The 25,275-nt window shown below is 51.1% G+C and overlaps 1 protein-coding gene across 2 annotated transcripts; it reads left to right on the top strand.

Moving 5' to 3' along the window:
- Positions 1-738: 738 nt before the first annotated feature.
- TRIM3 (tripartite motif containing 3) lies at positions 739-24,779 on the top strand. Of its 2 annotated transcripts, none has more exons than XM_059409279.1 (12): positions 739-899; positions 8,991-9,156; positions 15,212-15,443; positions 15,667-15,818; positions 16,011-16,191; positions 16,456-17,188; positions 17,313-17,416; positions 22,391-22,558; positions 22,732-22,900; positions 23,172-23,242; positions 24,254-24,394; positions 24,522-24,779. In XM_059409279.1, the coding sequence occupies exons 2-12, from the start codon at positions 9,026-9,028 to the stop codon at positions 24,672-24,674; spliced, it is 2,235 nt and encodes a 744-aa protein (XP_059265262.1). In that variant the 5' UTR covers positions 739-899; positions 8,991-9,025; the 3' UTR covers positions 24,675-24,779. The 2 variants fall into 2 exon arrangements, with proteins under 2 accessions (XP_059265262.1, XP_059265255.1); XM_059409272.1 differs by having other exon boundaries at positions 739-873.
- Positions 24,780-25,275: the final 496 nt, after the last annotated feature.

Consider the following 25,275-nt stretch of genomic DNA (forward strand, 5'->3'; position numbering starts at 1 on the left):
TCAGTCCCTGTTAACTGTTATTATAATTTTCCACTGGGGCTGCTTTTCCACAATGCGATGATTCGGAATTGCTCTGGTTTTTGGAGTGTGGAAGGGAATCGCTGGATGGTCTGAACCATAATCTGGCGAGGGGGCTCCTGAGGGAGAGTCAGGCATACACAGCCAAATCCAGTCCCCCCACCTTTCACGCCGTCCGCCCCTTCTCCTAGCGCTCTGGGTACTACCCTTCCGCCTCCCAAGGATCCGTGCCGAGGTACAACTATCCCTGTGTGCCCCTGCACAGTAGAGATCACGCTAGCTTATTTCAAAGGTGCGCCCCAAGAAAGACGGGAAGTGCACCTCCTGGAGGGCCCGGACCGGCTTCCAGAGTCCGAAATCTCTGCTGCCCAGTTGCGTTATCGTGACGGAGCCTCAGCCCAGTCCCTGAAACCTACTACGCAGTCCTGCCCCAGAGCCCCTGGCTTTGGGAGCCAGAAGCCGCTGGCAGGGATTAGGATCCGGGATCCGGTTCACGCGGCTTCCCAGCCCGCCGGCAGAGGCAGCTCCCGCTTGAGCCTCGAGGGGGTTGGGGGAGCCGGGAGGGTGGGGTGGAGGCGGGCGGGGCCTCCGCCGCGGCGGGCGGGGCGTGGGTGGGTCTTCAGCACCCGAGCCACCCCCTCCCCCGGCTGGTCCGCAGCCCCGCCCCGGCCCCTCCCTCCGGCCTGTGCGGCGGGTCCGGCGGCGGCGCCGGCGCGGGGACAGGCGGAGGCGCGGGACGTGGGGCGGCGCCGCGGGCAGGGCCGGGTGGACGGGCGCTGGCAGTGGGGGCAGCGCCGCGGGCCGCTCCGAGTGGCCGCAGTCTGGGCCTTGGTCCTCCCATCCTGCTCCGCCGCGGTGAGTGCGACGGGCGGCCCCCAGGGGTGCGTTTGTATCCCTGTCTGCCTGGCTCCGGGTCCAAGTCCGAACGGCGGTGTGTCTGTCCGAGTGTCTGTGGGTGGGGGCACAGATGCTTTTCGAAAGCTCTGTCTGTCTCTGTCCACGTGAGGCGTGTCCGTGTCCGTGAGAGCAGTGGGGGGATTCTTCGGGCTGTGGCTGCTCACGTGAGGTCCATGTTTGAGGGGGGAGGCGCGGGTGGATGGGTGATGGTTCCTTGGAGGAGCTCGAGGTTTGGGGGCTTGTGTATGGTGGTGGAGGGTGTCGAACGCTTCGGCCGAGGGTGTTGGTGGTGTGGCGGGTGGGGTTGCTGAATGGGACTCTGCAATCTTGTGGCCCAGCTCGTCTGAGGGGTTCCTTTCTCCCTGGTGCAGATACTTCCACCCCTGGCTCCCCCACCCCCTTCATCCTCCTTAGGCACCCAGAAGCCCACCAGCCCGGGTGGAGGACACTCTTTTCCTCCTCTGGCACTGCTCTCTGGACAGGAAGCCTCATCCGGGGGCTGCTTGTTGTAGGAAAGGACCCCTTTGATTCCCCTTCAGCCTGGGCCCCGCCTGGAGGACCCCAGGCCCCTCCCTGGTTCTAGCCGCCTCCCTTCTGGACTTGGCTTCAGATCCTGGGCTGCAAACCTGCAGGGACAGATGGTTGCAGGTTGGGGGGGCAGGCTGCACCCCAGGGAGGTCGGTCTGACTGAAGGCAGGTTCTGGGCTTGTTCCTGGTGTGGGGGTCTCTGATGTGGACAGCATAAACCCACAACTAGCTCCAGTAGGAAGATGAGATCTGCGAGGTTGGAGTGGGTGCAGAGGTCTTTTTCACGGGTCTTTCCCTGTTTGTCTGTCCAGCTCACCAGTGCCCATTCATCCCCTAAGTAGGGCTCTGATTTGCTGCAGAATTGGAATCAGAGCTGCAGGCCTGACAGGTGCCCTGCCTCTCTTGGCTTGCATGCCTCCAGTGACAGAGCACTGAACTACCTTATGCTGTAGAAGAGCTTTTTTATGTTAAGTAGATGTCTTTTTCCTTGGAACTTTGTTTACTTGTCTTGTTATTGACTCTGCTTTTGCCTCTCTGTCTGGTGAGAGGGAACTGCAGTGATTTAAACATGGCTCTCCTGTCACCAACATATACGGAGCACCCTCTGTGTGCCAGGTGCTGCCTCAGCCACTTAGGGGACAATGGCATTCTTGCTGAGAGAAGAGCTTAAGCAAAGGCCCACAGTCCATGTTCAGAAAAACAGAGCAAAACCATATGGCTAGAGTAGAGGGTGCCCAAAGAGAGTGTCATGGGTGCCCTAAACTTAGCAAACATTTGTTTTGGAAGGGAGGTGAGAGGCAACTACAACGATCCTCTAACACACCTAGTCTTACTGTGGAAACCAGCAATCAAATCCCCAAGGTGGGATTTAATCATGGCACATAATACAGTCTGTAGGGACCTTTGGCTGGAAAGAGAACCTTGGGAAACACAGATTTGGGGAACAAAAAGACCCCCCCCTCCAATCCCAATATATAAGTAAGGGGATGGAGTAGGAACTTGCCCAGAGTCTTACCTTGCAGTAGTGAGATTAGTGACAGAGTCAAGGCTATTTCCTAAATCTCGTGACCTTTTACTTGGTTACATTTTAGAGGCAGAATCAAGAATATAGTCATAGCTAGTATCTGAAAGGTAAAAGAACAAAAAGAATTGAGAAGATTCACAGGGTTCTGGCTCACGTGGCCAGGTAGGTAGTGGTATGTTTTATTGAGAGGAGAAATACCAGCAGAAAGAGTAGGTTAAGGGAAGATGAAATCAGTTTTAGACTAATCTCTGTGCATCATCCATGTAGAGATGTCCAAGATATGGTTGGATAGACGGGCCTGGTGTTCAAAAAAGTTTTCTGCAAAGGAGATAAGGCTTTGCAAGTCAAGTGGATGGTAACTGAAACCGTGGGAGATGATGAGATTTCCCAGGCAGAGTATGAAACTAAGAGAAGAGGCCCTTGACCAAAGCCCTGGGGAATTAGACATTTAAGGAATGGGCAGGTGGAGAACCCCTAGCAAGTGAATCATGAACACACCTAGTACAACCTCTGCCCTTTTGAGTCTTGCTCTCTTGCCCCAACTGGTCCATGTTTCTTAATTTTTTCATGCTTCTGTTCCTTTACTCACTGTTTTCCCAATGTACCTGTCAAGCTCCTGCAAGACTCAGTTCATATATCCCTTCCTCTGGAAGCCCCCTTTATTCTCCTCCACCACCTTTAGAGTTAGAGATTTCCTTCTTTTTTCAGCCGCAACAGTTTGAATATGTCAGTATCATGACAACACATTACGGTTGTATATTTCCATGTCTCTTTCCCACACTAGTCTGAGAACTTGTGAGGGGCATGGTGTACATCTGTCTCTGCTTTGTGTCTCCAGTTCCCAGGTGAAGAGCCTGGTCCAGAGTATGCCCAGGGCAGTCTGATTGTTTGCTAGGCTAATCAGCTGATTGGACGGTTCATCCACTTGCTCACTCTGGCAGTGGTGGGGGAGAAAGCACCGTGAATTTCATCACTTTCCTTCCTAGTCAATCTGACTTAAAGTATTCCTTGGCATTCAGGACTTTTCCTCCTCCAGGGATTTTTCTGTTCCAGAGAAACCCCTGAAACTGTAACCTGCAGTCATTGTCATTTTGCTGAGGTCTCAAATGATCAAATACACTTGGGGGTTAGTATACAGGACTGAGTCATTTTAAGAAGTAAGTGAGCCATACTGACCTCTTGCATCATTTTCTAACAATGCCTTGGTCACCTACCTCTAGCCACAGCTGTGTAAATCATGTGTCCTGGGACTCTCATGAGGTTGTAGGAGGAAGTGTTGGAGGAAACTGGATGCTGTGTGAGAATTTGGAGAAACTGAAAAGCCTTGAAACATATCCTTTGCAGATGTCAAGGATCTAATGGAGTCAGCACTGACTTTCTTCATTTGCTCACAATCAACTTCCTTCTCAGCCCTCTGGATCTGGCTTCCTCTCCTCCAGCCTCTGGAAACCATGCTCCCTAGAGTTAAAGACAGCTTTCTTCTGCTTTAGATCCTAGTGCCTCTCTGCAGCATTTCACAATGAAGGTTGTTCCCTTATTCATGAAACTTTTTCTCCCTTGGTCTTGACAATATTTCTCCTTCCCGGTTTCTCCTGCCTCTCGAGCCACACCTTTTCAATTTATTTGCAAGCAAGCTTTGTTTCCTGGGCCTCTCCCTTAAATTTTAAGGTTCCTCAGGGCACAGTCACAGGCTCTCCCTTCTTTCCTTATGCTGCCTGGGTCATGTCAGCCAATTCCATGGCTCTAGGCACCATCTCTACACCAGTGACTCCCAAGTCCCTGTCTCCAGGCTGACCTCTTTCCCAGGCTCTGGCCTACCTTTCCCGTTGGCAGCCGGACCTCTCCATTCACATGCTCCATAGGCACCTCAGATTTATCTCACGAAAACACTGAACTTTTCATCCCTTCATCCAGCTGCTCCTCTTCCAAGCCAGAACACAAGGAGTCATCTCCAATTCTTTCTTCTCTATTCTTCACATTCCACCGACCAGTCATCAAGTTCTGTTGATTCTGCTCTATGAAATCTACTTCTCTCTACCTCCCCTTTGCTACTCCCCTAGTCAAGGCCACCATCACCCCTCCTGTGGAATATCATGCAGTCTCACCTTTCCCCTGGTGACCCTTTTAAACTACTTTTCACACAGCAGTCAAAAAGTGACTCTTATGGCTCTATCACTTCATACTTTAACCCTCTCTACCCCCGCAACCCTCCCACCCTCCAGCCCCCCACCCCAAAGTTTCCCTTGCTCTTTGAATAAAGGCTTACTCCCCAAACAGGGAAGAGTAAGTCTAAACTCCTTAATAAGGCCAACAAAACATTGTGTGATCTAGCTCCTGCCTATCATTCCATTTCATTTCTTAGCCCTCTTCTGTCAGTGTGTGATTCAGGCTCCTGAAGTAGAAAGTACCATGCTCTGTAACTCTTCCTCATCCTGGAGCTCTCAGCGTAAATGACACTTTCTTCAGGAGAACTCTCTTGACCCCCAACCTTCAGTAACCCCTCTCCCCTGACCCAGCTCTAGGTTAGGTGACCTCTCTGCTCCTGTAGCAACCCATGCTTCCCCCACAGACCCTTCCACATTGCCTTGTAGTAATCTCTTAAGAGTGTACAGCCCATGGAGGCTGCACTGAGACTATTTATCCTTGTATTCCCCGTTCTAGCAGTGGTGTTGAGTGAATGCTGTATGTGGAAATGAGGTGCCTTTAGAACTGAGCCATAAAAAATGGGTGGAATAAGGGATGTAGGGATGACAGTAGGCAGCCTGAGGAAGGAGGGTGAACTCTCAGTCCTGAGTTCAAGATCCTCCAAATTTGCTCTGTGAAAATCAGTCCACCTAAACCATCACCTATAGGACCTTGGGGCCAGATCTCCAGGACATGATGGGATGGAGAGGTGGGAGTAGGAGCCCAAGAGAAGAAGGGAATCTTAGTGATTCAGGCTGGGGGATGGCCTCTGCGATTGCATGCCCAGCAAGACTGGGTGGGGAACTGAAGCAGGAAGGGGAAGGGAGGGAGGAGCTGTCCGTCCTTGGATGTAGCCCAGTCCCCGCCCCTGTGTGACAAGCTGGGAGAGCCCCTTGGGTTTGGAGTGAGGCGGAGCCTGGTATCCAGCTGCCCTAGCAGGGCCCAGTAGACCACTCCTACTCTTCCTCCCAAGCCCTCCCCTTCACCAGATAGAGCCTCAGCTTAGCTCCAGCCTCCTGTTCCTTCCACCAACCCTCAGTCTGTCCTCCTCCTGCTGTGTTGTTCTGCTGTTAGGTCTACCTGGAGAACCTCAGAATGCCAGTGCTTGCATCAGGAGAGGATGCTCTCAGGGATGCCATTCCTATCCTATTTCTACTCATGCCCACCCTTACACAAACATAAGACATATGCAGTTCAGCTCTTCTTCTGCTCCTCCCCATACCTGGAGAAGGTTCTGGACTGGCCCCCACACGTTTGTTTGTTCATTCACTCACTCATTGTCTTTACAGAGCCTATGGTGCATCTAGCTGGGCACAGATAGTGGTTACCAGATTCTAGCCATGGCGTGTTTTGAAGGAGTCCAGCTGTCTTTCTGCCTCCCTTCATGGCCACATTTCTCTCATGAACTGTCTACAGCCAATATTGTTAGTGTCTTCGTCTCCATTCATCACTCATCCCCTACAGCCCCGCTGCTGCCCCTGCTGGGCCACCACAGCCAGACCTGGTGGGCTTTCCCGTCTTCATTTGCCTCCATCATCCCTTATTTCTTGAATCACTCTCTTCCTTGGATTTATTTGGGTCCATGGACTCCTGGTTTTCTTCCACTCCTTTGGGTTCTCCTTTGCCCTGCACTCTCTGTCCCTAGGTAGACTCATCCATTCTCATTGCTTTAATGCCATTAATGTGCCAATGCTTCCGAATCGGTAGCCAGCCAGATTCTGTTCTACCCAGCTTATATTCTGTTTCTTACTTGACATCTCTACCTGGATATCATACAGCGCCTCAAACTTTGCTTGCTGAAAACAGAATGCCCCACATCAGTTCCTCACCTTTCATAGTCTCTGGGCATGGCCCACCACGTGCTCAAGTGGGAACCTGGGAGTCATTCATGATCGGCATTCCCTTTTTCTTTTCACACCCAATCCATCATGATGTCTTTTTGATTCAACCTCATGAATATTTTTCAAATAAGTCTACCCTTTTGCCTATATCTCTGCTAATACCCAGCATCATCTGACAGGAAGAACTGAGGCAGCTTCCTAACTGGTCTCCCTGCCTCCAATCTGGTTCCACCTAATCCCCATAGCTACCAGAGGAGCTTTTTAATTTATTTTTTTTTTTTTTTTGTAAATTACACCATGCCATCCTCCCACCCCCAATTAGTATAAAGTCCCAATATTGAACATCAAGGTTCTTGGTGACTCGTTTCATCCTACCTTCCCAGACTCACCTCTTGCCTTTTATTCACTTTGCACTGACTGCATGGTCCTTTCAAGTTCTCAGTGAGCCTTCTGCCTAAGAACTTCCATTCCCGCTGTTCCTTCAGCCCAGAATGATTTCCCCCACCTCACTCCTTGATGCCCCCACCCTCATCTCTACCATTTTCCTTCCATTCTTCAGAGCTCAACTTAAAAGTTACCTGGTTGGAGAGGCCCTCTCTGATCACCCAAACAAAAAAGTGTTGTTTCTCATAGGAGCCTTTCTTCTTTTTAGCACTCTCCTCCCCCACAATGTATAAGTACGTATTTGTTTATTTGCTTTTAAAATATACGTCGGGACACCTGGGTGGCATAGTCAGTTAAGTGTCTGACACTTGGTTTCAGCTCAGGTCATGATCTCATGGTTGTGGGATCGGGCCCCACATCTGGCTCCTTACTCAGAATGGAGTCTGCTTGGGTTCTCTCTCTCCCTCTGCCCCTCCTGCTCTCCTGCTGGTACACATACTCTCTCTCTAAGATAAATAAATCTTTTAAAAAATAAACAATAAAATAAAATATATGTTACCACTCCCCACCACAAGGACAGTAACCATATGTTTTGTTTATCACTCTATCCCCATCACCTGCACAAAGTAGACACTTAATTAAATATTTGTTGAATTATGGAATCAATTCAATAAATATGGATCAATCCTTATGTCAGGCTCCATGCTGAGTGTTAGGAATTAAAAAATAAGATATAATGCCTGCCTTTAAGAACTCTGCTTTCAGGGCACCTGGGTGGCTCAGTGGGTTAAGCCTCTGCCTTTGGCTCAGGTCACGATCCCAGGGTCCTGGGATCGAGCCCTGCCTCTGGCTTTCTGCTCGGCGGGGAGCCTGCTTCCCCCCTCCCTCTACCTGCCTCTGCCTCTCTGCCTGCTTGTTATCTCTCTCTCTGTAAAAAAAAAAAAAAAAAAGAACTCTGCCTGCAGTGAAGGAAGAAGAGAAGTAATGAGAAAATTACAGTATAGCATATCCAGGCTAGAATAGAGGAAATACAGAGTATGGAGGGACCTAAAAGTGGAATACCTAACCCAGACTTCAGGAAATCAGAGAGGACCTTCTGGAGGAAGTAACATTTATGTGGGGACCTAAAAGATGAGTGGGAGCCAGCAGGTAAATGGGGACTTGGAAGAAGATCTCAGGCAAAGAGAACAGAATATGTGACTTGCCAGAAGCAAAAGAGAACAAGTTTTCCAGGAACTGAAGAGAAACCAATGTGACTGATCACAGAATAATGAGACATGAGGTAGTAGAGGGAGGTATGGGCCAGACAAAGCTAAGCCTTGTTGGCCAATCTGAGGAGTCTGGACTTTGTCTTCTGGACAGTGGAGAACCACTGAAGGGTTTTAACAGGGGGTAGGCGACAAGGTGGAACCTGTGTTTTAGGAGCATCAGTCCAGCTGCCAGGGGGTTAGATGAGAGACACAAGCAAGGAGACAAGGATACCAATTAGGAGGCTGCCGCTGTATCGCAGGAGAGACTTGGTGGCAACCTGACTGAGGGCAGTAGCTATGTGCTTGGAGAAAAGGGGAGAAGATATTCCAGAGGCAGACTCCGCCAGACCTGATACTGACTAGAATTCTGATTGAATATGATCCCAGACAGGTGTGCTGAGAGCATAAGTAGAAGAGCCACAGGTAGTTAGGGGAGACCCTCCAGGAAGAGGGTCTCCTGGAGGAGGATTTGGGGAGGGCAGAGGAAGTGAAGGATGGGTGTGTCACTAAAAGTGGGCATCTCTGTACTGTGCACTCAACATACACTATTGCAGATTCTCAAAACATCCGTTTGAAACTGAGGCTCAGAGAGGTTATATGGATTGTCTGAGGTCACATACCTTGTTAGAGGCTGAGCTGGGTTTCAAACCCAATCTAAGCCTACATCTGTGGTTTTAACCAGAGCACCATGCTCAGAGGCCCCTCAGTCCACCTACTTCACCCTGTTGCTTTCTGGTCACTGCCCATCCTACCTCTGGCAGGGAAGAAATGGAGTTGGTTCTCTGCAGGGGATTTGAGTGGTGGGGCTCAGGTGGGGAGAGGAAGTGTGGGCCTCCCTGGAGCTGACCATCTCTCTGTACACAGGCTGCTGTGAGTGGTGGGAACCGTCTGTGGGCACCATGGCGAAGAGGGAGGACAGCCCTGGCCCAGAGGTCCAGCCGATGGACAAGCAGTTCCTGGTGTGCAGCATCTGCCTGGATCGCTACCGATGCCCCAAGGTTCTGCCTTGCCTGCATACCTTTTGTGAGAGGTGAGGGGTGTGTGTATGTGTGTATGTGTGAGGGGGAGGTATGAAGTCCTTGCAGGCCCGCCTGGGATGGGGGTGGCACATGTGAAAGTGCAGGAGGGAGGGAAATGTAGGCACACATAGGGCAGCAGATGTACCCCAACCTGCTGGAGATGAACTTTTGGTGCAAGGATGTATGAGAGGACCAGAAGCTGCTAACACTGGACCACAGTCCCTGCCCCTTCCCAAACCTCAAGCAGCTTTCAACACTGCCAGAGACATCAGACAGAGAGGTCATCCATGAGTGGCAGCACCTGAAGAGTTTGTCAGCAGTGGGAGGATGATTGACAGTCTGTCCTTCCCTGCTTGTCTTCATGGTTGTCCTGAGGCACTGAGTGAAAGGCAGCTACTTCCCACCTTTAGGCTTTTAGCCAGTATTTGTTTATTGAGCATCTACTATGTGCCAGACTATCCCAGGCATGGGGTATGATAAGCAGACAGATGTCATACTTGCTCTTAAAGAGCTTTCAGTGTAGTTAAAGGGGAAAGATAGTAATCAAATGATCATATAGCCAGACTATAGATAAATATCACCCCCTTTATAAGGCTGCAAATAAAGTGCTAAGCTATGAGAGTTTAGCTAAGGTCTGTCACAGTTCGGAGAAGGAGGGAAGGTTTCCCTGAGGGGCAACCTGGAGTATGCACTAAATGAAGTTGGTGACTTAACTAGTGAAGGGAGTGGTAGGAGCCTTCTATGCAGAAGGAAGAACATGGACAGGCATGTGGCCTGAGGGAATGTGTCAGGTAAGGGGGCCTGGAGGAAACCTGGTGAGGTGGGAGCAGAGCAGTGTGACTGACATGGTTGGGGTGAAGTTGCAGCGGCATGTGAGGCCCACACCACAGGGGGCTTTTAGACCTGTCAGAGAATTTTACCTTTACTCTGAGGGCCCCAGGAAACCTCTGGTCCTGGGGTCTTCGTACCATTGCCTCCACCCAAGCCTTCCCGCTGCCTTCTGCCTTCATGGAAAGCTGCCTCTGCCACGGGGACACACTTCCTTTCCAGCCCCACTGCTCTTTAAAATGTCAGCTCTGCTGCTCTCCCCCCTGTCATCAACTGTAAGCAGTTCCAGCCTTCTGGCTTCTTCCAGGATCTTCCATCAACCTGGGTGATTTCACTATTCATTTAGGCCTCTTGGTTCTCAACTGTTTTTCCAGACGCATCCTCCATACCACTTCCGGATGCCTGGATCTTGCCATCATCCAGAACAATATCGCTTCTGTGGTCATAAACTCTGGTATCCCACTCCTGGATCCCATTACCCCGGTGCCACTATACCAGCTTTGACTAGGTTTAGACGTCCCGCCACCTCAACTGCTCCTTCTCCCAGCTGCCAGCTCCATCCTTTCCTACCCGTGCCAGGCTGACCATCTCTGTGACCTATGTGACCATGCCACAGTTCCCTCGGGTCTTTGCTCTTTTCTGAACCCCTGCAGCAGATGCTCAACCCCGGATCACAACTGTAATTGAACATCTCTGCACTTCCTCCTCCTCAGGCCCAGATCACTGAGCAGTCCTGGAAAAAATCAGTGCCCGAGAAATGATGATACCAGTAGCAACAGTGTATCGATTGCTTACTATTTGCCGGGGTCTGGCTAAGTGATAGATATGTGCTGAATCCCTTAATCCTCACAATAGATACTTTATTATCCCCATTTTAGAGGGGAGTAAACTAGGCTTCAGAGTCAGTGAGTAAGAATTGTTTCTGAGGCTCCACAGTAAGTAGACAGCTGAGGTCTGAATCCAGTTTTGACTGCAGGGCCTTCCCTGTTAACTACTACTCATTTATCTCTTGGTCCCTGCTCTCTAAGAGCTTATGCCTTAGTGGGGGGTGACTGACAGTAAGCAAGCAAATAACTGAACGGGAGGGACGCCTGGGTGGCTCAGTTGGTTAAGCAGCTGCCTTCGGCTCAGGTCATGATCCCAGCGTCCTGGGATCGAGTCCCACATCGGGCTCCTTGCTCAGCAGGGAGCCTGCTTCTCCCTCTGCCTCTGCCTGCCATTCTGTCTGCCTGTGCTTGCTCTCTCCCCCTCTCTCTCTCTCTCTGATAAATAAATAAAATCTTTGAAAAAAAAAAATTACTGAACGGGAGAGTTGTAGCCTGTGCTAAGCGCTTTGTAGAAAGTAAGCAAGGATTGAGTGGGGGTGGTTGGGCCAGGGGCTATTCTGCATAGAGTCATCAGGGAAGGCTTCCCTGAGGAGGTGACATTTGACCTGAGGCCTGAGGTTGAGGAGACAGACTTGCAGATTGTTCCAGGCAATGGGAAAAACCCATGCCAAGGCCTTCAGGAAGGGGTAATCTGGGCACGTTCAGAGATCAAAAGAAATGAATGTGGCTGACTGAGGAGAATGAAGTAAAGTCTAAAAGCGCCAGGACAGTTCATTGAGGAACTTGGTGGTTTTAGAAAACTGTTTAGATTTTATTATAAACGCAATGGAAAACAATTGGAGGAGGGCTTTTGTTTTTGTTTTGGGCAAGGGATTAACGTGACATGAATTAGATTTTAAAGCTCCCTCTGGCTGCTGTGTTGGAGAATGGATTACAGAGGAGCAAGAATGGAAAGAGGAAACCAGTTAGGAAGGTAGTGGAAGCCAGGTGTGCTGAACATGTAGGAATGAGGTCTTGATGAGTTCTCAGGTATTTTGCTGGGGAAACCCCAGATTCAGTGAGCTGGGCAGAACTGCAGGGGGACAGATTTTAATGGCTGAAATTCAGATTTCAGGGTTGATGCAGTGACTGGCGATGAGAAAAGGGAGGTCTGGAGAGCATGAGAAGGGACAGCTGAGGTGAAGTGGAGGAAGAGATCACTGGGTTTGAGGAGGTCAAGGAATTGAGATCCTGATGCTGGATGGATCACCTCGTAGATGTCAGAGCCCCTGAGAGTGATGGCAGGAGTGTATGTATATGGTGGGGGAGGGACAGTGTTGGGGGTCAGCAGTAACAGAAGAGAGTGAGTCAGAAGAAAGTCTTCAGCCACTTCAGCAACCATGATAGCAACTGAAGATAGTAACAGGAGAGTGGTATAGACAGAAGGCATGAGCTTCCAAAGAGCTGAAGAAGAACAGAAATGTTCCAGCTGCAGGGTGGGTGGGGAAGACTCAACCCCACCTTCTGGACCTAAGGAATGTGGAGTATGAGACGAAACCACTTTCTACTTGAGACAACTGCTGGAAAAACTAGGTCACAAATAAGTTAATATTTGTGAAGCACTTAGAATTGTGCCTGGCACATAATGTTTGTTAAATAAATAAAACTTAATTAATGCAGATCCAGAGGTGTAGAGAACATTAAGAGACTGGGGATATAGGAAAGTGTGCACCATGAAGATCTTCCCTCCATAGATTCGTGGTCTCCAAACACAGCCAGGGGCTGTGTGTTTCTAGAAAGCTTCCTCTCCTCCTCCCTTCAGTGACTAATCCCAGCCCTCACCAGTCTTCTGAACCCCTCCTTCACTCTTAGCAGCTGATCTTGCCTGAAGCAACCGAGGGATCTTCTGTAACTTCACCCCTGTGCTCTCCCTTTCCCCCTTCCCCCACTCAGAGAATGGGGTCCACTTCTCCTCCTCAGGCCATTCGGAGCCATTACCCCCTCCCAGAGCCCTGCCCATGCTTCTTCTTGGTTCTATGTCTCCTCTCCTAGCTGTGCAACTGATAAACGTGCCCAAGGCTCCTTGTTCCTTGATAGCTGCCATGCAGTCCCTCAAGCCCCTTTTGTCTCAAACTCCCATCCTCTCATTCAGTTTTCAACCAGCAGCAGTCAAGCTTTCCTTTTCCTGGTACTCCCTATCCCCTGCCCCCAGTTTTCCTTACCAACAAAAGTACTCTCACATCGGCCAAATTCAGGGAGCCTCTTTCCAGTCCTTACCTTCCCTGACTCCTCAGCCACTTTGACACTGATCACTGATCCTTCCCTCCTTCTAGAAACGCACTACCCACTTTACTGTCTTGTCAGTGTCTCTCCTCCTACCTCTCTGCTGGTTCCTCTTTGCTCTCATTCCATATTTGCTCTATCCTGCTTTTCTCACTGAACACGCCTTTTGGGCTGATCTCATCCTCTCCTGTGGCTACAGAAGCTACCTCGATGTCAATGCCATCCCCATCTCTCCTTGCCTTTTCCCCAGCTGTCTTCTGGGCCCCTACTACTTGGATGTACCACTGTTCCAATAAACTTAGCCAGGTCAAAGCTGAATGCCTTTATAAGCCATTCCTCTTTCTGTATTTTTCATCTTAGTGACTGTCAGCACCATCCACTCAGTCATCTAAGCTAGGAATCTGGGAGTCAACCAAGACTCATCTTTCACTCCCTATATCTTCTCAGACCTAACACCTCCTACTGCTGTACTTCTTAAATACTTCTCAAATTTGTTCCAGTTCATAGTCTACATTGCTACTGCCTAATTCCGGGTTTTTCTCATCTACTGCAAGATCTCTTACAAGACTATTGCAAGAGTATCTTGGCTAAGCACATGTTTTGCCTTGGATTTGAATCCAGACTCCAGTGCTCACTGGCTTTGTTACCTTGGACAGCTTTCCCTTTTTGAGTCCATTAACATAAACATAAAGCATAAAGCACAGGACCTGTCACATAGTACTTAATAAACAGTAACTGGATGACAGTGACGATGATGATGATGCTGTATGCTGTCTCATCACATTCACATTCATCCTTCTCGGAGGCAATGAAGATAATAGAACATAAACCTGGCTGTACCATGCTCCTGGTGTTCCCTATTGCTATTGGGATATTTTCTCTTTTTTTCTTTTTTTTAATATTTTACTTATTAGAGCGAGAGATAGAGAGTATGCATGAGCAGGGGAAGGGGCAGAGGCAGAGGGAAGGGGGAAAGCAGACTCCCCTCTGAGCAGGCAGCCCAAAGCAGGGATCAATCCCAGAATAACTGGATACTGGGATCATGACCTGAGCTGAAGGCAGATGCTTAACCAACTGAACCACCCAGGTGTCCCTGGGATAATTTCTAACCTCCTAATGTGGCCCATGTGACCTTCTATGCTTCTCTCTCCGGACTTCTTTTACCGCTTCTTGCCTCAAACTCGATCTCCAGCCACCTCACACTGCTTCCTTACTTACATGATGCAGTTTCTGGCCACCTTCTGGGTCTGGAACACCCTTCCTCTTCTCCCTGTACTTTTCTTTCGTTAGGCTAACATTGACTTATCCAGGACGATTTAGCTTAAATCCTCTGATGCTTTTTCTGGCTTTTCTGTCCACAGCAACCCCTCCCAGGGCCAGATGCCCCTTCTACACATTTCCTTATTATTGCATGTACAGTATTCTTTATGTTAATAATAAATAATACTAATACCCTACAATATATAGTGCTGTGAGCTGGCATGTGAGCAATTCACATTTAATCCTCCCTCCAATACCCTGTGAAGTCTGTGCTGCCTCCATTTTACAAAGGAAGGATCCTTGGCTCATAAAAGGTATGTCATTTAGCAGGGGTCTCATAGATGACCCACCTAGGAGTTGAACCCAGCAGCTGAATTCCAGGCTGCGAGTTGGCTGTGAGTTGCCATGCCCTTACCACTATACTATTTACTTCTATAAATTCTTACTGTGACTTTTTTTCCTCTCTCAACTTGGAAATATTTTAGAGATGGGTACTGTGGTTTATCTACTTATCGCCAGAGCTTGGCCCAGATTTGGCAAGAGTAGGCAGTCAGTAAATGTTTAATGAGTTAATGGGAGGAGGGGCTAGTTGCACATTTTCTATGAGAATGGTTTGTAAACACCTGTGAAAGGTGAGCCTGTATTTGTGCAGTGTGAGGAATGCAGATCTGTCTGCTCTTCTGAGAGAGATCAGGGTTGTGTTTTACTCAGTAGTGAAAGGTGAGGCCTTTCACACCTGTTGGCAGAACAAGACATGTGTGCTAATCAGATAGATTACAGAATGAAGTATATATCTGTGAGGAGAATTGGCATTCCTGGAAGGCACGAGGAGGGGTGCACTGATTTTGCCCACTCCTCCTTTCTTTGACTCCCCCTCCTCCCTGGCCAGATGCCTCCAGAACTACATACCTGCCCAGAGCCTGACGCTGTCATGTCCGGTGTGTCGGCAGACATCCATCCTCCCCGAGCAGGGTGTCTCAGCACTGCAGAACAACTTCTTCATCAGCAGCCTCATGGAGGCGATGCAGCAGGCACCTGATGGGGCCCACGACCCGGAGGACCCCCACCCCCTCAGCGCAGTGGCTGGCCGCCCCCTCTCCTGCCCCAACCATGAAGGCAAGGTGGGCCCAAGCAGGCCCAGTGAGGCCAGGACTTGGGGTGGAGGGTGAGGAGCGGTTGTGGGAGGGGCCAAGTGGCTGTGGGTGAGAGGGTGTCTCTCTGGATAAGTGATCCAGGTAGGGAACGCACCTGGAAGGTGAAGGGCAAGAAGGGCAGAGCAGGAGGGGAGGAGGCAAAGCAGTTTGGTGTCTAGCCATTGCTTGACTGGAGCGTTTTTGCCGCCAGACGATGGAGTTTTACTGTGAGGCCTGCGAAACTGCCATGTGTGGCGAGTGCCGCGCCGGGGAGCACCGGGAGCATGGCACCGTGCTGCTGCGAGATGTGGTGGAGCAGCACAAGGCGGCCCTGCAGCGCCAGCTCGAGGCGGTGCGCGGCCGGTAGGAGCGGGGGAGGGGGGGAAATCTGGGCTGCGGGACGCTGGGGATGCTAGAAATAAAACTGTTCTGGAGGGCAGGGAGGTGTTGGGGAGGGGATCTCCTGGACAACACAGTAGATTCTGCCCTGAGAAGGAATGGTTTGGTGAAGCCATCCTCAGGCAACCCTGGTTAAGAGATGTTTCCCCTCCCTAGACTGCCACAACTGTCCGCAGCTATCGCCTTAGTGGGGGGCATCAGCCAGCAGCTGCAGGAGCGCAAAGCAGAGGCCCTAGCCCAGATCAGTGCAGCCTTCGAGGACCTGGAGCAAGCACTGCAGCAGCGCAAGCAGGCTCTGGTTAGCGACCTGGAGGCCATCTGTGGGGCCAAGCAGAAGGTGCGTCTGTTCACCCTTCCCTACCACCATCCGTTGTGAGATGGCCTTACTGCCACCATGCTTTCCATACCTGGGCACCCCTTCCCCCATACTATACTTTCTGCCCCCTGACCTGGCCCCATAGGTACCGCGGTATCTGTGTTCCTTGTCCATACTCACCCTCTTGCATTTCCTTCATGCTATAGTACTGTAAGGTCATGAGGAATCACAGAGACCCTTTCGGTGCCAGTGTGCGCACCCAACCCTCCCCCAACCCCTCCTCAGGTGTTGCAGACCCAGTTAGACACACTGCGCCAGGGTCAAGAACACATCGGCAGCAGCTGCAGCTTTGCTGAGCAGGCACTGCGCCTGGGCTCGGCTCCGGAGGTGTTGCTAGTGCGCAAGCACATGCGAGAGCGTCTGGCGGCGTTGGCGGCCCAGGCCTTCCCGGAGCGGCCACACGAGAACGCGCAGCTGGAACTAGTCCTCGAGGTCGACGGGCTGCGGCGGTCGGTGCTCAATCTTGGCGCGCTGCTCACCACGAGCGCTACTGCACACGAGACGGTGGCGACGGGCGAGGGCCTGCGCCAGGCGCTGGTGGGCCAGCCCGCCTCGCTCACCGTCACTACCAAAGACAAGGACGGGAGGCTGGTGCGCACAGGCAGCGCCGAGCTGCGCGCAGAGATCACCGGCCCCGACGGCACGCGCCTTCCTGTGCCGGTGGTGGACCACAAGAACGGCACATACGAGCTAGTGTACACCGCGCGCGCCGAAGGCGAGCTGCTCCTCTCAGTGCTGCTCTACGGACAACCGGTGCGCGGCAGCCCCTTCCGCGTGCGTGCCCTGCGTCCTGGGGACTTGCCACCTTCCCCAGACGACGTCAAGCGCCGTGTCAAGTCCCCCGGCGGCCCGGGCAGCCACGTGCGCCAGAAGGCCGTGCGTCGGCCCAGCTCCATGTACAGCACGGGCGGCAAACGGAAGGACAACCCCATTGAGGACGAGCTTGTCTTCCGTGTTGGTACAGAAGGCTGAGGGCGGAGCCAGATGGGTTGGGCTCAGGGTATTGGGCAGGGCAGATTGGGAAGGTGACTCTAAATGACCTCAGCGAACTGTTTTGTTTTCCCTCCCTGCCTTCCCCACAGGCAGCCGAGGAAGAGAGAAGGGCGAATTCACCAATTTACAGGGAGTGTCGGCAGCTAGCAGCGGCCGGATAGTGGTAGCAGACAGTAACAACCAATGTATCCAGGTAAGCGCCTTTCCTCTTCTCCCGTGATGCCAGTAAAGGTCCTCAAACTACAGCCTCCTGAAAAAACAGTGTACTGGTCACCTCTTGAAAGATGAACCAGCCCTTGAAGATAGTACCAGTACTTTAAGAGCAGTAAATCATAGCACGATCCCTCACCAGCCCCCACTTGCTATCCACTCCCACTGGTCGCAACACTATCGTGCCGCCCCTTCAGTGGTTAGGCACGGGTTTTACTATGCTTGCAGCCTCTACCTCCCAGGCTGGGCCTCAGGCTACACAAGCTCATGGACCCCAAAGATCTGGTTCATTCTTCATACACTTCTCTCTGTTTAATCCTTCACCTGAGGGGCTTCCTTTCTGCCCTGTCCCCACGTGGTCTGGATGCAGGCTCCCTGCTTTCCTTTCATTGTACCAGCCTGGCTCCAGAGTGTATCTTGTCTCTGCTGGTCTCTGCAAACATATGGTTGGCTAGACAGTCAGATGGGGGTAACTTGTGAAAAGAGGTGTTTTCTAGACGCTAAACTATAGTGCAGCCTCACAGGTCGTCCTGTCCCTGGTGCTCCCAGTCCCTCACATACCTGATGAAAGCATCTGCTGCACAACACAAGTGGACATGGCCTCACTGCACTTTGAGCTCCTTAAAGCCAGGAAGCATGCTTTTCTCTCTCTTTTCCTTGTATTGAGCCCAGAGGCTAGTGACAGACACTGGCTTCGGAGACGGTACAGCAGCAGTTCAAAGCTCAGGCTCTGAAACTGGACACCTGGGCTTGAATCCCAGCTCTACCACTTACTGACAAGTCACGTGATCTCTCTGAGCTTCAGTTAACTCGTGTAAAATTAGGAAAAGAATACCTCATGGAGTTGCTGGGAGCATTAAAATGACTTAATGCACAGTGTCTGACACCTGGTGAACCTTCTAATATTAGGTATTGTTAAAAATATCATTGTCCAGGTGGAGACTGTAAACAAAAGCCAGAAGGTAGAAGAGTGCTGGAGGGGGTTGTTAAGGGAGCTGGAAGTATCCCAGGCAGCTGGACATAGATTACTATTAGGAGCTGAGTAGCTGAGGTCACATTGTAAACAGTTTCGGAGAGGATGCTGTGGAATTTTGATTTTATCCTGTTCTGGATTGTTTCTAACTACCGTGCACTTCAGTTCTTGAAAACATTTTATCGGGTGGCAAAACTTCTTTTGAAGATCCTTGCTTCACAACACCTATAAATTTAAAATTCTTCCTGACCCTATCTGAGTACCCCTGCCACAGGTCTGTCACCTCAATGTCAGCTGCTCCCACCCCCTGCTTTCCATGTTAGCAGGCTGAAGGTGCCAGGAACTCTTCCATGGCCATATTCCTGGTCCTGTCCAGCCTGCTTTTACTCCTCCCCTATTCCTAAGGGCAGAGGAATGGAGAGGTGCAGGGCAGCACATGGAAACATTTCAGTCCAGCCTAGACAGTGAGGGAGGGATCGGGTGGGGTGGGAGGGGTGGTGCCGAGGCCCTACTCAGTCCCACCTTCCACCTTCCAACTCCTTTTCTCCTCCTTATGCCAGGGATGGCTTTTTGTCCAAAAGGCTGAGATTTGGGAAATTGTCCCTGGTGTGCACACACAGGTGCTCACATGCACGCAAAGATGTATGCTGCTTTGTCTCCCTGAAGAGGGACTGGGGAATTGAGAGGGAGGGCCTTGGGGGGCCCCCTCTCCTCTCCAGATACCTGCTGCTCCTACAACAGCCTTCCTTCTCGCTCCTACCCCACCTGCCTCCTAATTTCATAATTGCTAGGAGGTGGGCTCTTGGATTCCAGAGCTGAGTTTCTGCTTCCTTTATTTTGGGGTCTTTCAGGCTCCCAGATAGATGTTGCCTCCCCTCCCCATTCATGAGGTTTGATAGCCTTGTGAACTTTTCCTCCTTTGGACTGTCTATGGCGACAGCTGAGGTAGATCCCTTTGTTTTGCCGAATCAGCATCAGCTGACAGGAGAGAAAAAACATTTTGTGATTTTTGAATGAAAAATTTGATTTGTATATATTACATCCTTGTGTAATAGTCTTAGTCTTTTAAAAAAATAGTCTTTATAAAAAATTTTTATCAACTCTTCTGTGGAAACTTCCTCATTTTCTTCAGGCAGAATATTAATCACATTCTTCTCTGAGTTTCCTCAGCCTTTGCTGTATCACTTTTCATTCTTTATCAGAGTCACTGGTTAGTTGTCTTATTTTTTTAGTCTCTCTGCTCCCCCCACCCCACTAGACTCAGATCCTGAAGTTACTAAGGGCAACCATGGTATAGCTCAGGGACCAAACTAAGGCACCAGCGGATTAGGGATGTTAAGAAAGCAAATATGGCAGGTTTTGGTGAGCTTTCAGATGTCAAGGGAGAAGAGGGGATCAAGAATGGCAGGACCTGGGGCAATGGGTCGCGGGTGCTGCCATTTAGGAGGAGGCCGAACTATCAGTTGGTGAGTTCCCATCTGCACATGGGGAGCGTGAGATGGCTGTGCAGCAGCTGAGAGGAGATGCCCAGCTCTGTGTGAGCTCGAGCTGAGGAATTCATGCATTTATTGACTGCCTTCCATGTGCCCGTTGCTGTGCCAGGAGTGCAAATGCAGCGGCAAAGGCAGCCAGTCCCTGTCTCACCTGAGGCTTACCTCCTTAGGAGATAAGGGTACTCAGCAGTTAGTTGCAGGAGTGACCGTCGTTCACAGGAAAACTATGAAGTGTAGGTTGTGGAGGCCTGCCTTTACCTGTGTGTATTGGTTCAGGGCCTGGAGTTGGTCCTGAAACACTTCTCTGAGGAAGTGACCTGGAAATTTCTGAGAATCACAAGATGAATAGGAGTTGACCATGTGTCACAGGTGGGATAAGAGCGGAAGGGAGGAGCTAGACACCCCACCGCCCGCCACCACGAAGCCTCAGTGTTGAGCTGGAAACTGAGCTGCTCAAACTGGTGGGGAAGGTGGGCGGGGGCCGGTCACACAGCCTCACTGCTAATCTGTCAGGTCCTTTTAGTCCCTCTGACATCAGCTCTTCTGCTCAGGGTGCCTGCCTCTCATGATGGCTAGAGCTGGCCTGCCACAGGGGACCAGGGCAGACTCCAACCATTGGGCTGACCGGCCAGCTGAGGGCATGCTGCAAGTCCACATCAGGAGGAGTTGAAGTTGGCTGGGGGGACCAGTTCAAACATCCCTTCAGGTCTAAGAGGTGGGGATGGGGCAGGGGGCCTAGTCCAGTAAGGAAGGAACAGGTCTAGATGGAAGAGCAGGGCAAGACCCAGAACTTGAGTTCCCCAAGGCTGCTCCTGGCTCTGACTCATCTTGTGTCCCTAGAGCATGTAACAGAGCAAAGCATGTGAGGCTTGTATAGTGAGTGGTTTTGGCTGTGAAGGAGAAACAAGAAGGTTTGGCTGTGGAGGGAAGGAGCTTTAAAGGGACTTTAAAGGAGGTACTCTTAGGATGGGGAGACCTGAGCATGTTGGGCAGCTAAGGGAGGAGGTAAAAGTGGGGGAAAGGTTGGAAGGTTCACTCTGTCTAAGAGAAGGTTACATTGCCAGCCTCTTAGCCTGGATATGCTCATCCTCGTTCTCCACCCCACCCTTTCTTGTCCACTACCAAGTCTTATTGTCTTCCTCCCATGTCTCTTGAGTCCATCTTTGCTCCAGCAAGTGCCCTGCAACAAGCTATCATCCCTTTTCACCTGGACCAGTGCAACACCTCTGACTGCCCAGCTAGTGCCCAGTTTGGACTCCTCCCTGCAGCCAGAGTACTGTTTCTTAAAAGCTCCCATGTGTTTTTTCCAACACCAGCAAGCAGCTCTCAGTGGACACTGACCAGGTGTCCTACAAATTTAACTGATTTTGACTCTGTCTACCTAGAGATAGTATCACTTCCCATAAGACAGTCTCCATGTCAGATGCCAGTCTCAAGTCCAAGTTGTTACTTATGCTTCTGACTGACCAGATATAAATTGGAGGGTCATACGACCCCCTCTTTAGGTTTAATTAATTTGCTATAGTGCCTCATAGAATTCAAAGGAACATTTAATTATGTCTATCAGTTTACTGTAAAGGATAAAGATGAACAGCCAGATGGAGAAGTACATATGGGGAGGTCTAGAAGAGTCTCTAGTGTGGAAACTCTGGTCCCTGTAGAACTGGGGCGTGCCACCCTCCCAGCACCAACCTGGGAGCACATCAAACCTCTGCCTTCCCCTCTTCTTCCCAGAGGTTGGTAGATAGGGCTGAAAGTTCCAACCCTTTAATGATTTGGTCTTTCTGGTGACCAGCCCCATCCTGAAGCTGTGTAGGGGCCCCATCCTAAGTCACCCCATTAGCATAAGCTCAAAAGGGGCTCCTTGTGAATGACAAAAGACACTCTTATTAATCAGAAAATTCCAAGGGTTTGAGGAGCTCTGCACCAGGCACTGGGGACAAAGCCCAAGTATATTTCTTGTTATACCACAAAAGTGAATCTCATCTTATCACTCCCCTGCCCAGAAATGTTCAGTAAATCCTCACTACGCCCAGGATAAAACCCTACTTCTGCTATTCATGGGAGTGCTCCCTGCAGTCCAGCCACCCTGGGCAACCAGTGCCCATCCTGGACACTGTGCCTTTTACATACTGTTCACTCTACTTAAAATGCCTTTCCTCTTCCTGTCCTGGCCAGCATGGTTTGTCTCTTGGCATCCTTATTAGGTCATGAAACCAGATAGTCCTTTCTCAGGGCCTTTCCTGGCCATCCACCCTCCCCCGTCACATCATGTTCCTAGAGTCTCTCTCATCATGCCTGTGCTGCATGTCACCTCAGGTCTGCAGCTATGTCTTATTCTTCTCTATACCCCTCAGCATGGTGTCAGTAAGTGCTTGTTGAATGGCTGAATGATTGGGGGGGGTATCCTCCCTCAGGATCTTGCTCCCTTCCCTCTGTGCCCACAGTCTCGTCCCTCCTCCCCGCTCCTTCCCTTGCTCCTCTGCTCCAGGTTTTCTCCAATGAAGGCCAGTTCAAATTCCGCTTTGGGGTCCGAGGGCGCTCACCTGGGCAGCTGCAGCGCCCCACAGGTGTGGCAGTGGACACCAATGGAGACATTATTGTGGCAGACTATGACAACCGCTGGGTCAGCATCTTCTCCCCTGAGGGCAAATTCAAGGTAAGAGGCCTACGGTCTTGGTGTTCTGCACTAGTGGTGGCCAGCTGAGGTGAGCATGGTGGTTAGGGCCTGGGATGGTCCATCCCCAGCCCAAGCTTCTCCTTTATTGTCAGGCTGGGACTACTCTCCCCACAAGGCAGGATAAAGCACCTAATGGTATTCCCTTCCTCCAGACCAAGATTGGAGCTGGCCGCCTCATGGGCCCCAAAGGCGTGGCTGTAGACCGGAACGGACATATCATTGTGGTCGACAACAAGTCTTGCTGCGTCTTTACCTTCCAACCCAATGGGAAGCTGGTTGGCCGTTTTGGGGGCCGCGGGGCCACCGACCGTCACTTTGCAGGTATTAGGGAACAATTCAGAGATCTATTCTGATATGCCAGCCCCAGAGAGCTATCCTGGTTACCCCAGATTTAACCACCCCTCCTCCTATACTTTGGCCTTAGAGGACCCCCGTCCCTTTACTGTACCCTAGTACCATCATCCCAGAGACACCTGTCAGCCTCTGAGGCCCCAGCCCTCTTCTAATAGCCTAACTTTGTCATCCTGGATACTCTTCTCCAACCCACTCCGTATCCCAGCTCACTGCCTTAGAAACCACTTTGTATTTTCAGGGCCCCATTTTGTGGCTGTGAACAACAAGAATGAAATTGTAGTGACGGATTTCCATAACCATTCGGTGAAGGTCAGTGTCCTCCTGCCTTCTATGACCACTGTCCCAACATCCTTTCCTCTTTGACAAGACCCCTCTCTGCCTCACCTCCCCCGCTACCACCTTAAGATCATTCATTTGAACAATAAACATTTATGGCATGGCTGCTTTGTCCCAGGCACTATGCTGGAAGCAGGGGATACAGAGATGAACAAGGCAGATACGCTGTCTATCTTCTTAGTAATGGTCTAGCAGGGAAGAAGTGAAGTAGCATATCACAGTGTGTTATTTTGTTACAGTTGTGTGGTAGGGAAGTGCAGGGAACTGTGTGAGGGCATAGCAGAAGCATTTGATTCAGGTGTGATGGAGAACCCCCTAAAGCAGCAGGGGAATTCACCAGAAGGGAGAGGAGGAGGAGAGGACTTCAGGCAAAGGGGACAGGAGGAGCCAAGAACTGGCGGGAGGAACACTTACGTGTGTTTGAGAAACCACAGGTAGTTCAGACTGAGTTTAAAGAGGGGAGTGGTTCAAGTGCCAATGAGTCTCAAGGGGCTTGTTCTCTTCCCAAGAACTGTGGGGAGTCACTGAAGTCCTGCAGGCTGCAGGGCCCCGCAGACCTGTATCTTAGAAAGATTACTCTGGCTGTGGTGAGACTAGTGTCAGGGAGATTGGTCTTCTGTAGTAATCGAGATGGGAAATGTTGAGGACCACTGCAGTGGCAATATATACAGTGGGGTGCAGATTTGAGATCGAATCAGCAGGTTGTGTGAATTCCCTGGTTATCAAGCAGGGGAGAAGGTGGAGTTGAGAATGACTGAGAAAGAGAGCACGGGGGAAGTTGAGCTGTTGGATTTGATCTGTCCGAGGGACACTACCTGGAGATAGTCAGTAGGCAGTGGTAAGCATGGCTGTGAAGCCTGGGAAGAACTGGGCTGGAGCTACAGATCTGGGGGTCCTCAGCCCTGGGGCTTGACCCTGCCCCCTCTAAGGCCCTGCCCTCTGCCTGAGGCCACTTCCCCAGCCCCCAGCCCTTTCCCCTGCCAGGTGTACAGTGCCGACGGTGAGTTCCTCTTCAAGTTTGGCTCCCATGGCGAGGGCAATGGGCAGTTCAACGCCCCCACGGGAGTAGCAGTGGACTCCAACGGGAACATCATCGTGGCTGACTGGGGCAACAGTCGCATCCAGGTGAGGCTTTGGGATGGCTGGGTGGTGAGGCTACCTGCTGTGCTCTGTGCACCCCTCCCCCTCTCCCTGGAAATGCCTCCCACCTGCCTGATCTCACCTCTCTTTCCATTGTCCACTCACTCTCCAGGTATTCGACAGCTCTGGTTCCTTCCTGTCCTACATCAACACGTCTGCAGAGCCACTGTATGGCCCCCAGGGCCTGGCACTGACCTCAGATGGACACGTGGTGGTGGCCGATGCTGGCAACCACTGCTTTAAAGCTTATCGCTACCTCCAGTAGCTGAACAGGGGCTCTGCCTGGCTCATGGAGGGACAGACATGGGGGGATTGGACAAGAGGGTCTGGCCAGGAGGTGGGCTGGACCTGGCAGCACTGAATGTGGGCTGTGGGCGTGGGTGCGCCCGGTGCCCTCCCTCTCCCTCTCTCCCAACCCCACGGTTGCACTTTATTTATTCGGTTCTTGCTTTGGTGACTGGGTGGGCCTGGACTGTGGTCCCAAGGATGTGTGCAGAGCTTCACCTACCCTCCACCCTTTACATACTTGCCCTGTCCCATCAGTCTGCTCCCCACCCACCCCCAGCCTGGGTCCAGAACAGCCTCTTACTCCAGGGCAGAAGTCCCTCTGGTTGTCTCCCTACCACCCCGTACACACTGACAGAGACAGCAATACCCCACCCCCCATATTAAGTAAATGTGTTCACCAAGATGGTTTTGTTGCTTTCTTGTGGGGTGGGGCTGTGAAGGTACAGGAGCTTGGGACTCGTTCTGAACTAAAAGACAGGCAGATCTGGGCAGAGGATCCAGATTCCCAAAGAGCCCTGACATTTTAAAGTTTCAGGAATGGAGCACAAGGGAGGGTGAACCCTGGGGCTCTTAGGCAC

Source organism: Mustela nigripes, chromosome 1, assembly GCF_022355385.1.
Source record: "Mustela nigripes isolate SB6536 chromosome 1, MUSNIG.SB6536, whole genome shotgun sequence".
NCBI lineage: Eukaryota > Metazoa > Chordata > Mammalia > Carnivora > Mustelidae > Mustela > Mustela nigripes.

What these genes read in the sequence shown, in the direction of transcription:
- TRIM3 (XM_059409279.1), top strand. Translation starts at nt 9,026, where the DNA reads ATGGCGAAGAGGGAGGACAGCCCTGGCCCAGAGGTCCAGCCGATGGAC. An exon ending in CTGCATACCTTTTGTGAGAG is followed by an intron (nt 9,157 to 15,211) that starts GTGAGGGGTGTG and finishes CTCCCTGGCCAG; the next exon opens with ATGCCTCCAGAACTACATAC. An exon ending in GTAACAACCAATGTATCCAG is followed by an intron (nt 17,417 to 22,390) that starts GTAAGCGCCTTT and finishes CCTCTGCTCCAG; the next exon opens with GTTTTCTCCAATGAAGGCCA.